This window comes from Bombus huntii, chromosome 3, assembly GCF_024542735.1.
Source record: "Bombus huntii isolate Logan2020A chromosome 3, iyBomHunt1.1, whole genome shotgun sequence".
Taxonomy (NCBI): Eukaryota; Metazoa; Arthropoda; class Insecta; order Hymenoptera; family Apidae; genus Bombus; species Bombus huntii.
The window spans coordinates 845,118-860,225 of NC_066240.1; the positions used below are offsets into that span (position 1 = coordinate 845,118).

General features: G+C 33.7%; 1 protein-coding gene, 1 long non-coding RNA gene and 2 other non-coding genes across 10 annotated transcripts; 1 reads left to right on the top strand and 3 right to left on the bottom strand.

The window, feature by feature from the left end:
- The first annotated feature begins 152 nt into the window (after positions 1-152).
- LOC126864188 (glutathione S-transferase 1-like) lies at positions 153-13,923 on the top strand. Of its 6 annotated transcripts, none has more exons than XM_050615243.1 (8): positions 153-166; positions 10,404-10,548; positions 10,808-10,948; positions 11,191-11,332; positions 11,488-11,546; positions 11,959-12,100; positions 13,167-13,284; positions 13,543-13,923. In XM_050615243.1, coding segments are annotated over exons 3-8 (705 nt in total). In that variant the 5' UTR covers positions 153-166; positions 10,404-10,548; positions 10,808-10,946; the 3' UTR covers positions 13,785-13,923. The 6 variants fall into 6 exon arrangements, with proteins under 6 accessions (XP_050471200.1, XP_050471201.1, XP_050471202.1 ...); XM_050615244.1 differs by lacking the exon at positions 153-166 and adding an exon at positions 3,231-3,244; XM_050615245.1 differs by lacking the exon at positions 153-166 and adding an exon at positions 6,308-6,321.
- On the bottom strand, positions 629-9,167 carry LOC126864190 (uncharacterized). Of its 2 annotated transcripts, none has more exons than XR_007689090.1 (2): positions 7,208-9,167; positions 629-1,048 (listed from the first exon to the last, which is right to left on the bottom strand). It is a non-coding gene; the product is annotated as an uncharacterized LOC126864190 (long non-coding RNA). The 2 variants fall into 2 exon arrangements; XR_007689089.1 differs by lacking the exon at positions 629-1,048 and adding an exon at positions 3,707-4,126.
- Positions 2,520-2,626, bottom strand: LOC126864360 (U6atac minor spliceosomal RNA). Its single transcript, XR_007689148.1, has one exon. It is a non-coding gene; the product is annotated as a U6atac minor spliceosomal RNA (small nuclear RNA).
- On the bottom strand, positions 5,597-5,703 carry LOC126864361 (U6atac minor spliceosomal RNA). Its single transcript, XR_007689149.1, has one exon. It is a non-coding gene; the product is annotated as a U6atac minor spliceosomal RNA (small nuclear RNA).
- Positions 13,924-15,108: the final 1,185 nt, after the last annotated feature.

A 15,108-nucleotide genomic window follows, 5' to 3' on the forward strand; every position in this document is an offset into this window, starting at 1 on the left:
TCTTGAAGCAGATGTACTTTTTTCATAGCCCTCTCAAAATACAAGGGGCAAAGGTAAATAATTCCCTTAGCTAAAACTATTATTATTAAATCTGTTATAAAGCTCTTAATATATTTTTGCTGCTATTACATTTCTTGTAGTAAGAGTAATGTTGAGTGCCCTAAAGGTTCGTCAAAAAGTTTATTTAAATAATTGTTATAGCACCTTAAAGTATATTTTTTCTTTTTAAAAAACACATTTTTTTAAACCCGCCAAAATTTTTAATTTCACACTATTTCCTGCCATCTTTTTAGTTCTGCAGTCTGCTACAAGTAGTTTACGAATAACTAATTTTTTCTATGTTAGTTTTACTCATATTGTTAAGAATGATGTAAATAAAATAATAAGAAGAGCCTATCACAAGGGACGTTCGAACGTGTCCGCAAATGAATGGTGAATAGCATGAAAATTCTTAATTAAACTCTTTGCATTAAATACTTTCACGTTACATTTCTTTTCTATAAGAAAAATTTGAATTGATACTAAATAAATACGGGTTTAGCGTGGATAATGATTCTGATGTAAGTATTTTCATTCGTACAACTCATATGTTATTCGCAATTGTTTTTAAAATGATTTCGAAAGTTAATAGAAAGTTGTATACATTTTTATTTTATTTTCTGATTTGAATTTCTACAAAATTTGTTAAAGGAATTATTTTTTTTTGTCGAAACTGAAAAGTTAAAATATAGCACCTGTTCATTTCTTAAAAATTAATTTACATACAAAACGTTACTCATACATACATGCCTGTATTTATCATATTTCTTAATTATTTTACTATTACGATATATTACATTTCAATTTTTGTATTAGACATCTTTAAATTGATTGTAAAATGCTGATACTGAAATATTCATTGCTGTTCTGCAAACATATTCAATTGTAAAACGAATAAAGCACGACTTGATCTTGTCTGATCTTTTTTTTCTCTCTTTCTTTCTACAAATTTAATTTTTTGTTTTCCATACAACTGGCGTCTACTGATTTTCAATTACAATTCAGGTATCTACATACCCCTTTCACAGCGGTAAAATGTATTGCTTTTGAGTTCCGATTATATTGTGACAATTTACTTGCCGTGTAAAAAATATCAGGTCTCGTTCCGATAGCTATATGTTGAGTTAGCAACTAAGTCATTGCGGATTTTGTCATTAGGTGGTATTGACGAAATCCGCAATCATTTAGTTGCCAATCATACCCCAAGGTAGTGTCCTCGGACCCCTACTGTACTCCATCTACACTGCCGACCTACCTATATCAAACGATATAACAATAGCGACATTTGCAGACGACACAGCGCTATTAGCTTCCCACGCAGACCCGGTAATAGCCTCATCCACTCTCCAGCGAAGTCTCGACTCCATGGAAAAGTGGTTTCACAAATGGGGCTTCAAAGTCAACGAAAAGAAATCCTCACATGTAACCTTCACGCTCCGAAAACAAACCTGCCCCCAGGTCACCATCAACAATGCAACAGTTCCTAGCAGGGACACAGTCCGATACCTGGGCATGACCCTGGACAGGAGACTAACGTGGAAGACACACATCTCAGATAAAAGGAAGCAACTAAAGGACAAACTAAAAAAACTCTATTGGCTCACGGGCCGACGCTCCAAACTAAATTTACAGAATAAAATTACCCTCTACAAGACCGTAATAAAACCTGTCTGGACCTACGGAATCCAACTATGGGGAACAGCAAGTAACTCCAACATCGAAATACTCCAACGCTTTCAATCGAAAACGCTAAGATCCCTAATTGACGCACCTTGGTATGTAACCAATGAAACAATACACCGCGACCTCAAGATACCCACCGTCAAAGAGGAAATAGCAAAATATAGCGACAGATACAGCAAAAGAATCAACAAACACCGAAACCCCCTAATCACTGGACTACTCGATACGACGGACCAGATTCGCAGGCTGAAGAGGCACTACCCGCTAGACCTAAACGTTAGATTCATTTAATTATCCAAATCAAGCATATGCACTTACTTATAATACTTATAGATTATAAATTATATCTATCTATAATAAGTATTAACTTATTGTAAATAAACAGCCATGTCACTGCGCCACGCCAGAAAAATTACTGAAAATTCTCAACGCGAGAATTGATTGTAATTTCAACAAATAAATAAAAAAAAAAAAAAAAAAAAAAAAAAGAAATATGTTTACTGAAGTTGATGCAGAATGTCGGTAGGCGCCACTTTCTAACCACCAGTATGTATCCAAGTTTTACCTATGATTATATTGTTCAAGTCTGGAATTTGGTAATTAATAGTGTAAGTTTACTCAGTAATTCTGTTGTATATCAAATTTTTTTATCTATTTCGTTTTTGATTACATGATGTCAATGAATCAAACATCTAGATTCGCATCTAATATATTGCTCGAAATCCAATGCTCAAAAGGAAAAATTATTAGCACCTGCGTTTTCCGGAAGGATAGCGGAAGCCTTCCGCGGTCCTTCCAAAAAGATTTGCTAAGTGCCGCCGAAAGGCGACAGTGCTTTACCATTTATATATGTGTTCCACCCTTATTTACGGGAGTGTTAAACTTCTCTCCTTTCATACTACAAAAAAAAATTTTTTTTTTTTTTTTACGTGGAGGAAATCTTCATAGACACCTTACTAACCTACACACTGGGCAGAAGGTAGTGCCGGATTCTTACCGGCTAAAACCTCCACGGGCGGGCCAACAGTAGGCCAGTGTTGTGCGAGTTGATCGTCGGGCCCCTGGTGCTTAAACACCAAGCACGTTACTAAACCAAGTTACTCTCAGAAAGTAAATTGACAGTACAAGCAAGGGAGGGGCATGGCCGCTTGCCTGTTTGTAATGTTGTAAGAGAAAATTTGTTTTTTCCGTCCTTTTTTTGCAGTCTTTAAACCGAGGATTCGAACTCGCGACGCATCGTTTTTAGTTCTGAGCTTTAACGAGCGTAGCTGGCTGCCTCGCCGAGGTTCTAGCTGATTGGAAAGTATTTGATTCTTAATGTGGCAATGTATATCATAGGAAGTATTCTAATTAGCCTCTTGAAGCAGATGTACTTTTTTCATAGCCCTCTCAAAATACAAGGGGCAAAGGTAAATAATTCCCTTAGCTAAAACTATTATTATTAAATCTGTTATAAAGCTCTTAATATATTTTTGCTGCTATTACATTTCTTGTAGTAAGAGTAATGTTGAGTGCCCTAAAGGTTCGTCAAAAAGTTTATTTAAATAATTGTTATAGCACCTTAAAGTATATTTTTTCTTTTTAAAAAACACATTTTTTTAAACCCGCCAAAATTTTTAATTTCACACTATTTCCTGCCATCTTTTTAGTTCTGCAGTCTGCTACAAGTAGTTTACGAATAACTAATTTTTTCTATGTTAGTTTTACTCATATTGTTAAGAATGATGTAAATAAAATAATAAGAAGAGCCTATCACAAGGGACGTTCGAACGTGTCCGCAAATGAATGGTGAATAGCATGAAAATTCTTAATTAAACTCTTTGCATTAAATACTTTCACGTTACATTTCTTTTCTATAAGAAAAATTTGAATTGATACTAAATAAATACGGGTTTAGCGTGGATAATGATTCTGATGTAAGTATTTTCATTCGTACAACTCATATGTTATTCGCAATTGTTTTTAAAATGATTTCGAAAGTTAATAGAAAGTTGTATACATTTTTATTTTATTTTCTGATTTGAATTTCTACAAAATTTGTTAAAGGAATTATTTTTTTTTGTCGAAACTGAAAAGTTAAAATATAGCACCTGTTCATTTCTTAAAAATTAATTTACATACAAAACGTTACTCATACATACATGCCTGTATTTATCATATTTCTTAATTATTTTACTATTACGATATATTACATTTCAATTTTTGTATTAGACATCTTTAAATTGATTGTAAAATGCTGATACTGAAATATTCATTGCTGTTCTGCAAACATATTCAATTGTAAAACGAATAAAGCACGACTTGATCTTGTCTGATCTTTTTTTTCTCTCTTTCTTTCTACAAATTTAATTTTTTGTTTTCCATACAACTGGCGTCTACTGATTTTCAATTACAATTCAGGTATCTACATACCCCTTTCACAGCGGTAAAATGTATTGCTTTTGAGTTCCGATTATATTGTGACAATTTACTTGCCGTGTAAAAAATATCAGGTCTCGTTCCGATAGCTATATGTTGAGTTAGCAACTAAGTCATTGCGGATTTTGTCATTAGGTGGTATTGACGAAATCCGCAATCATTTAGTTGCCAATCATACCCCAAGGTAGTGTCCTCGGACCCCTACTGTACTCCATCTACACTGCCGACCTACCTATATCAAACGATATAACAATAGCGACATTTGCAGACGACACAGCGCTATTAGCTTCCCACGCAGACCCGGTAATAGCCTCATCCACTCTCCAGCGAAGTCTCGACTCCATGGAAAAGTGGTTTCACAAATGGGGCTTCAAAGTCAACGAAAAGAAATCCTCACATGTAACCTTCACGCTCCGAAAACAAACCTGCCCCCAGGTCACCATCAACAATGCAACAGTTCCTAGCAGGGACACAGTCCGATACCTGGGCATGACCCTGGACAGGAGACTAACGTGGAAGACACACATCTCAGATAAAAGGAAGCAACTAAAGGACAAACTAAAAAAACTCTATTGGCTCACGGGCCGACGCTCCAAACTAAATTTACAGAATAAAATTACCCTCTACAAGACCGTAATAAAACCTGTCTGGACCTACGGAATCCAACTATGGGGAACAGCAAGTAACTCCAACATCGAAATACTCCAACGCTTTCAATCGAAAACGCTAAGATCCCTAATTGACGCACCTTGGTATGTAACCAATGAAACAATACACCGCGACCTCAAGATACCCACCGTCAAAGAGGAAATAGCAAAATATAGCGACAGATACAGCAAAAGAATCAACAAACACCGAAACCCCCTAATCACTGGACTACTCGATACGACGGACCAGATTCGCAGGCTGAAGAGGCACTACCCGCTAGACCTAAACGTTAGATTCATTTAATTATCCAAATCAAGCATATGCACTTACTTATAATACTTATAGATTATAAATTATATCTATCTATAATAAGTATTAACTTATTGTAAATAAACAGCCATGTCACTGCGCCACGCCAGAAAAATTACTGAAAATTCTCAACGCGAGAATTGATTGTAATTTCAACAAATAAATAAAAAAAAAAAAAAAAAAAAAAAAAGAAATATGTTTACTGAAGTTGATGCAGAATGTCGGTAGGCGCCACTTTCTAACCACCAGTATGTATCCAAGTTTTACCTATGATTATATTGTTCAAGTCTGGAATTTGGTAATTAATAGTGTAAGTTTACTCAGTAATTCTGTTGTATATCAAATTTTTTTATCTATTTCGTTTTTGATTACATGATGTCAATGAATCAAACATCTAGATTCGCATCTAATATATTGCTCGAAATCCAATGCTCAAAAGGAAAAATTATTAGCACCTGCGTTTTCCGGAAGGATAGCGGAAGCCTTCCGCGGTCCTTCCAAAAAGATTTGCTAAGTGCCGCCGAAAGGCGACAGTGCTTTACCATTTATATATGTGTTCCACCCTTATTTACGGGAGTGTTAAACTTCTCTCCTTTCATACTACAAAAAAAAATTTTTTTTTTTTTTTTACGTGGAGGAAATCTTCATAGACACCTTACTAACCTACACACTGGGCAGAAGGTAGTGCCGGATTCTTACCGGCTAAAACCTCCACGGGCGGGCCAACAGTAGGCCAGTGTTGTGCGAGTTGATCGTCGGGCCCCTGGTGCTTAAACACCAAGCACGTTACTAAACCAAGTTACTCTCAGAAAGTAAATTGACAGTACAAGCAAGGGAGGGGCATGGCCGCTTGCCTGTTTGTAATGTTGTAAGAGAAAATTTGTTTTTTCCGTCCTTTTTTTGCAGTCTTTAAACCGAGGATTCGAACTCGCGACGCATCGTTTTTAGTTCTGAGCTTTAACGAGCGTAGCTGGCTGCCTCGCCGAGGTTCTAGCTGATTGGAAAGTATTTGATTCTTAATGTGGCAATGTATATCATAGGAAGTATTCTAATTAGCCTCTTGAAGCAGATGTACTTTTTTCATAGCCCTCTCAAAATACAAGGGGCAAAGGTAAATAATTCCCTTAGCTAAAACTATTATTATTAAATCTGTTATAAAGCTCTTAATATATTTTTGCTGCTATTACATTTCTTGTAGTAAGAGTAATGTTGAGTGCCCTAAAGGTTCGTCAAAAAGTTTATTTAAATAATTGTTATAGCACCTTAAAGTATATTTTTTCTTTTTAAAAAACACATTTTTTTAAACCCGCCAAAATTTTTAATTTCACACTATTTCCTGCCATCTTTTTAGTTCTGCAGTCTGCTACAAGTAGTTTACGAATAACTAATTTTTTCTATGTTAGTTTTACTCATATTGTTAAGAATGATGTAAATAAAATAATAAGAAGAGCCTATCACAAGGGACGTTCGAACGTGTCCGCAAATGAATGGTGAATAGCATGAAAATTCTTAATTAAACTCTTTGCATTAAATACTTTCACGTTACATTTCTTTTCTATAAGAAAAATTTGAATTGATACTAAATAAATACGGGTTTAGCGTGGATAATGATTCTGATGTAAGTATTTTCATTCGTACAACTCATATGTTATTCGCAATTGTTTTTAAAATGATTTCGAAAGTTAATAGAAAGTTGTATACATTTTTATTTTATTTTCTGATTTGAATTTCTACAAAATTTGTTAAAGGAATTATTTTTTTTTGTCGAAACTGAAAAGTTAAAATATAGCACCTGTTCATTTCTTAAAAATTAATTTACATACAAAACGTTACTCATACATACATGCCTGTATTTATCATATTTCTTAATTATTTTACTATTACGATATATTACATTTCAATTTTTGTATTAGACATCTTTAAATTGATTGTAAAATGCTGATACTGAAATATTCATTGCTGTTCTGCAAACATATTCAATTGTAAAACGAATAAAGCACGACTTGATCTTGTCTGATCTTTTTTTTCTCTCTTTCTTTCTACAAATTTAATTTTTTGTTTTCCATACAACTGGCGTCTACTGATTTTCAATTACAATTCAGGTATCTACATACCCCTTTCACAGCGGTAAAATGTATTGCTTTTGAGTTCCGATTATATTGTGACAATTTACTTGCCGTGTAAAAAATATCAGGTCTCGTTCCGATAGCTATATGTTGAGTTAGCAACTAAGTCATTGCGGATTTTGTCATTAGGTGGTATTGACGAAATCCGCAATCATTTAGTTGCCAATGCAGTAAATCTACTACCACTAATCAGTGGTCTCGGTAACTGTTGATATTCGGTCTTATCCGGTGTCACGACCGGCACGCTTCAAAACCGATAGGCTAATGACGGACACCCACAGGACGGCGAGGGAGTGCACCCGGCAGAGGGAGTCCAGGGCCCGGACCCAACACCCGGGGGTCCTCCCTACTTCATAAGATAACCACTTGTGTAGGGATGCGGCCGAGTTGTAAGAGCTCCAGTCTTTGAAAGTCACGGCTGGAGTTCGGAAGTAAACTGTCATTAGTGTAAACAAGATGTTAGCAAATAAATTCTCTCTTTTTTTATTTTCACCTTCGATTTCATTTTTCACTTTACGTGACACCGGTTTCGGCGAACCTTATATGCATCTAAATCTTCTTTTAAATGCATTTAAATTTTCTTACTGGCTATTTTACTGGATCGCAAATTTTTCTAGGCGGTATTTCCTTAAAATTTGTTCTTTGTATAATATTTCCGATAATTATATCACATCCTTATTTTTTATAATTTTTATATTTAAGGAATTATTTTCTTCCCTTAACTCAAAGTGTTATCTCAATTTTGATGCGAGTTCTTCAACTATCTTATCATTTGTTGCTATAAAAAGTCAGCTACGTATATTACAACGATCGGTTGCTTCTGTCCCTTAATTTATATGCACACGATTCTCCTTCAAATTGTGTTATATAGTATCCCATGGTATCCAGATTAAGGCAATCCATATGTGCGTTTTTTTAGCTCCCATACTTTGTTACCGTCGGTTATAAATCCTAGTGGTTGTTCCATATATGCCATGTCCTTTATATTTCTGTATAAGTATGACGATTTGACGTTAGATTGCTTGATTTTCATTCGATTAATCGATGTTAGAGCCAGCATAGTCCTTGCTGTGTCCAATCGTTTGACAGGAGCGAATGATTCGCCGTAATTTATTCCGATTTCTAGTTGCGTCCTACTGCGAATAATCTTGCTTTGTACTTTATATTTCCTTCTTGCGAATGTTTCTGACTGTACACCCAATTGCTTTCTATCGTTTCTATCTCTTTTTCGTGCTGCACTAATCTCCATTTCGTGTGCTGTCTCATAATAGTGAGACACGATCTCTGATTCTATCGCTGCCACATAGTTGTTTGGTAGTAATGTGTCCTGTGTATTAATAACATTCGTTCACTCATTTCTCTTTTCTAATCTTTCGAAACGTCTTCTTCTCTTAAGCGCATTTCTCTTTCCATTAGCAACCTGTCATGCTTTTCTCGTGCGATTTTATTCAGACATCCTAGTTTGCGTAATGGACATTTGTGGTATTTTCCTCGCGGATTTCAAATGTTTTAAAGAAGCAAATAAGTTTCCAAATGATCTGCTTGTTATTCCCATGTAATAAAATTCTGTATCCTGTAAGACAATCACGTATATTTTTTCTTTTGACAGCATATGACAGGAGTCAAAAAACACATGTACGTACGTTTCACTTGCAACTATGTGTGAAAAATATAGCCGCGGAATACTATTCTCAATGCCGACATCTATCGAAAGCATTTGAACACCAAACAATTGAGCCATATAATTGGATCAGCTGTTGTCAGAGAACAAATTGCAATATGATGATCATGTAAATAAGTCTCGACACTCGGTAGGGAAGACCGTCTATAGAATTGAGTGATCCAGTCGTTAGTCGTTAGTTAAAAACGTCACTATGGAAGATCAAGAAAATCCGGGTTTTTTGCGAGACAAACAGAGTTGAATAGAGTGTCTCTATCTCTGTCTGAGACGAACCTTCGTATCTTGCATGTTGATATTTCACAACTATTCAGGACTCAATTTTCGGACGATTTTCCCTGAACACCGGTATACGAGTATCGAGAACTGTTTATATCATGATTGCGGTACTACACTTCCACACAGGCATAGACAAGAACCTATTCAGTTCCACGCTAGTTTTTATATTGCAACGAAATGTATCTATCTATATTTTACAATTTACAATTTACATACTAATTAATATAAAAATAATATGTAGTTACAGTATGTAATAATAGTAGTATAAATAATTCTGATACGCATAATTTAATATTATATTGAAAATATAAACAAAATTGTAAAACATCGCTAATTGTTACGTGTATCAATTAACATCGGATGAGTACAATACGCTAGGCAAAAATTATAATATCCGGTTGCGATCGAGAGAGGCCCGGGAACCGGTGAGGGCGACACACCGCCGCCGCCGCCGCCCCCCCCCCCCCCCCCCCCGCACAATACCTCGCCTAATGGAGTGATATGTGGCCATGTCACACCGCACCTCGTCGCCGGAGCCGCTGTGCCAGGCAGTCCGGTTCCCCTACCAGACTGCTTGGCGGCCCCGAGGCGCTGAGCCGTCAGCGCCCTAGCCCGAACCCCACCGAGTACTACCCGTGCTCGGCGCTGCTTAAATCAGCATATGTACATATATTAAATTTATTGCTACTTTATACATACATAAATGCTGTTTTATTGACCGTCCGCGGAGAGACGCGATGTAAAGGAGCGCGTCAAAGGGAGTCGTAAATTCCCGTTACGATATACAATCGACGCCACGAAACTGATCGATCCCCTATTTCGTTTAGGATAATAGAGGTGATTAAATTAATTATAAAGCTGAGGTAACAGGTTATAACGTACTTTTTACTCCAACAACAATTGTAGACAATATGATTACGCTCGTTGCGTATATATATGTTGGGTTATCATTAGAATTTAGGGAACGTAACGATTCTTCGTTTGAATTAGCCATCGTTTTACAAAACAGAGATTATATTTACGCGTATATACAAGACTTTTACAAAGTATAATGAATATTGAGTTTAACGAATAATAAGTTTAACGAATAATATGTTTTACGAATAATAAGTTTAACGAATAATGAGATTAATGAACGCTATTAACAATGTTCTTGGGTTCAAACGAATCCATGGTCAACGAGATAACTCTTTACTATACGTAGAATAATTTTTTTATTAAAGGTCAATATTAAAACCTTGAGCAACAGTTAAAGTGAAAGGTAATTCAAGTAACCTGTTTCATGAAATGTTAGTATGATTCGAGATATAGCCTGAACACTACGCCAGTTTATATTCTCAGATCCTGCAAACTGTACGTCTTCTTCCAGTGAGTATTATTTTTGTGAAACTTACAGTGTTTCTTATTATTTACATTTTTTATTTTTGCATATAAATATAATCAAAGGAATTGCAGATAATGGATATGATACATCAATATGGAATATCCAATATAAAAAATATATATAATTATAAAAATGTTAGGAAAATATATGTACCATATAGTCACTCTTTAATAAGAGTTTCAATAAATGTTAGTTATTCCACGTTATTTATTGATATTGTGATCTAATTTTATATTATTTTAGTATTATTTATTCACGAAAATGCAAAAGTGGCAAAACAGAAATACATAATAACAAAATTACGTATAAAATTACAAGAATCGTTGACTGTAAAACAAATTCCTTAGAAACTATAACTGAATGGCGATTCATACATGTATACATGTATGTATAGAAAAAAGTTATTTATAACGTTGAGCTTAATAACATATTTCAAGATCATTGAAGTTGGTGATATTGTACCAACTTTTTTAATAATAATTATCTATATATTTATATGTAACTACTAAAATATGTATGAAAGAAGTACCACAAGTATGAATAACTATATCATTAACATAAAAATAAATTATTATACAAAACATTTGCCTACATATTTATTGTAAAGCAAATATCTTTCGTTTCAGGTCAATAATGAAACTGTATAGCGTTTCCGATGGACCACCATCTCTTGCCTGTCGCCAAGCATTAAAAGCTTTAAATATTCAATATGAATTAATCGAAATGGACTTTGGCAAAGGAGATCACATGACAAACGAATATGCACAAGTATGCTTCTATTAATGACACACTACTATTTAATATAATTAAGGCTACTTAATAAATATTTTTATTATATGTAAAAAACTTTTTAAATTTGATACTTATTTTCAACATTAATAATATATCTATTTTATACTACATACATGTAATCATTTTTATAGTTAAATCCACAAAAAGAAATACCTGTGTTAGTCGACGACGATCTTATAATGGGAGAAAGGTACAAATTTACTTAAAACATAAATTATTCCGTCTACTTTAGTAAAGAGAAAAACATTGATGGATTTACTATAAAAGGGTAGTTTTTATGAAATTTTTTATGAAAATAATATTATACCCACTGATTACTAAATATTAAAACGACATTAAAGTAATGCATTAATTCATAAATTGAATTAAATTAAATTACAATCTTACAAATTATATATAAATATTATGTCGATACGAACATAGTAATAAAAATTATGTTTTATCTTAAATGCAATGGATTGGAAGAACACATTCGATAATTAAACAAAATTTTGAATCCATAATCTAATAATTATATCGCATAAACTATATTAAGACTGAGGACACGATAATATTAAAATAATAAGAAAATTTCTTTCTGTTTTAATACACGTGTATGCTAGTAATGCTATTCTACAATATCTTGGCGACAAATATGACACAGTAGGAAAACTATACCCGAAGGATCCAGAGAGTCGTGCAAGAGTTAATCATCGATTGTGCTTTAATTTGGCTATGTATTACCGTAGTATTTGTGACTATGTGGTGAGTAAATAATAAACACAACTTAATGTACACATATAACGTTAAAAATTCTAATATGCTGTTATCAATGAGCTTTAAAAAAATTAAATATTTAAAAAATAGAATTTCGAAAATATTATAAACCTAATTGTACGTCATGAACTACATCTGATCTTTAAAAGAGAAAAATGCACAAATAAATCATATCTTCCTACAAGTAATGTTTGCAATCTTCATAATTGTACATTAATTTTGGATACTAAAGCATTATCAATATTGACTAATTAAACGAAGCCAAATAATTTCACATATGTCTACTTCCAAATACTTCACAAGACTGATTGTACTACCATTACCATTAATTACTGATTATTATCGATTACCCATATCTAGCACTTACAATTAGTGATATCATCTACTGCATTTTTCAACTTTAATAATGACGATTTAATTATATAAAGTAAATAGTTAAATAACCATTTTTTGTTAATTGATGTAGGTTTGGGGTTGATAATTAATCGATTCACACAGATTCGACTTTTCCTTCTATATTTCTCCGCCTCGTACAACACGTCTTAACACGCATGATGCACTTAGTCTATTAACACGTGGTCGACTTCTAAGACAAAAGAGCGTCGTTAGAAGTCGTACCAAGTTGGCTTGTAGTAACTAACGATCATGCCAACTTAACTTTTCTCAACAAGTTTTATTACAATGCTTTTAAATGATACATATGGTATTTAGTTTATTGCCAATGAAATAATGAATTCTACTTTCCGTACTCATTTGCAAGCGCATAAATACATATTTATATTATACACAAGATATAGATATTAATGCATATGAAAACATTTAAATTGTTTACATTACTTACCTCACTCGATGCATTTTTTCATATTTACTTTCCATTTGAAACTTATCTTTTTTCTATGGTTCATATGGAACAAATAGGATATAAGTTAGTCATTGTGATAAAAGTTTCCTATGATAAATGCTCAAGTATTATAGTTTCATGATCTATTGTATGCAATTATTTTGCAACATGTTTGAACAAATTTTTACTTTGTATTAAAATATTTTTGTATAGTTGGTTCCTATATTCTTTGATTGTAAAAGAACATCTCTGAATCTGAAGAAAATGACAATGGCACTAGATGTTTTTAATACATATTTACAACGTGAACATACAGAATACGTTGCGGGCAGTAAGTATCATGATTTTAATATGAATACTTTCTATAAACCGTACAGGTATTGTAACAGTTATAGAAACTTAATTAGATTATTAAGTTACACAAAAATTTAGTTCACTTATAAGATTTATTTTTTTTAATGTGAAAATAACCTAAATATTCTTTAATAATAGCGATATAGTTTACAAAAACAGATAATTCTATATTTTTCACTTCATATCGCTCGTATTATTAAAGTACAATAGTTTAATTATTACATTTACTTAACAGATACGCTGACCATCGCCGATTTCCCCTTAGTTACTGCAACTATGTGTCTAGAAGCGATCGATTTCAAATTAAATTCGTGGCCTTACATAGAAAAATGGTATAATAATTATAAACAGAAACATCCAGAATTATGGGAAATCGCTGCAGAAGGTATGCGAGAAATTAGTTACTACGAGAAGAATCCACCTGATTTGTCTGATCTGGATCATTCGATTTATCCAGTTCGCAAAAGCAATAAATAACTTAACATATAAGTTATAAAATGCAATTATTTTATAACGGTTCTACATATATGAAATGCTAACACATTTTTAAAATTAAATGTTAATATACGTATATTACTACGTTCTCTAATAAATTAAATGTTTTTACTGATATTGACATATGTGATATTTTTTTAAATATTAGTTTCAACCCAACTAAAACTATGATGTATTTACATACACATACGTAATATATACTCTAACAATTATATATATTTCTTTATATAGATACAAAGTTTAGTTCATGATTTGTATGTATATAATTGACCACATGCGTCACAAGTTAAAAAGTATTCTACTTGAGCTATATGTATAGTACAATCGATTCGATATGGAAATAAACGAGTTACAATGATAACAATCCCCTAGACGTTTGTACACATATATGTCTTATACATATGCCTTGTACATATATATGTCGGGTTTACATTAGAATTAGGGTTAGGGGCGTGAAACGAATCTTCATTTGGATTGCACATTGTCGTTATGCAATAGAGAAGACATTGACTGGTGCAAATACGATTATTACAGAATTTGACAAGTAACCGTGGTAATCAGACACTCGAGAAGCTAATGACAACGATCCTAGGTTCAATAACGAATCCGCGGTCAACGGGATAACAGAATGCGCCTCCTTCCAAAGTCCAAGTCGTTGTTACGTAAACTTAAGGATTGGTTGATGAAATAAAATAGCCAAGTCGTAACACACCTATTAATTTTGTTTTAATTAAACTTTATTACGAATTCAGCAATCACAACGGAATACACACTGAATTAACATAAATCACAATTCACTCCAACCACGTTATGTAAGACTTAGTTACACTGATACGTTAAGTACGCGACTGTTATAAGAGTAGAGACCGGTAAAGATATGTTGACTATTCTAAGGATACAGAATAAGTGAAGTCATACTGACGATATTGTGTCTGAGGAAAGCTAGGGGTGGGTGTGTCTAAGGACACGGGACTATCTAATTTGTTGATGACAATTTTGGTTAAGGAAGCGAGGGCAGTAGACACCGTCTCCGATTGGATAACAAGACGGTTAGTGGACCAAGAAGGGTTTTATCCGCCCTCGTGAGAAAGTTGCTAACGGAACATACCAGGTGTGAGAAAAACCAATTTCCATGTTAACACGTGATACACTAAGACAGGAGATACTCGCTTGGTCCGAAGGACCTTAACTATGAAAATTCCAAGACCTCTGGTGGGGACTTAAGACTATTGAGTGTACGCGCCAAGGATGTGCAGACATCTGGGGTGTGTGGCCTGGTCTCTGATGTGAATTGACGTTACATCGC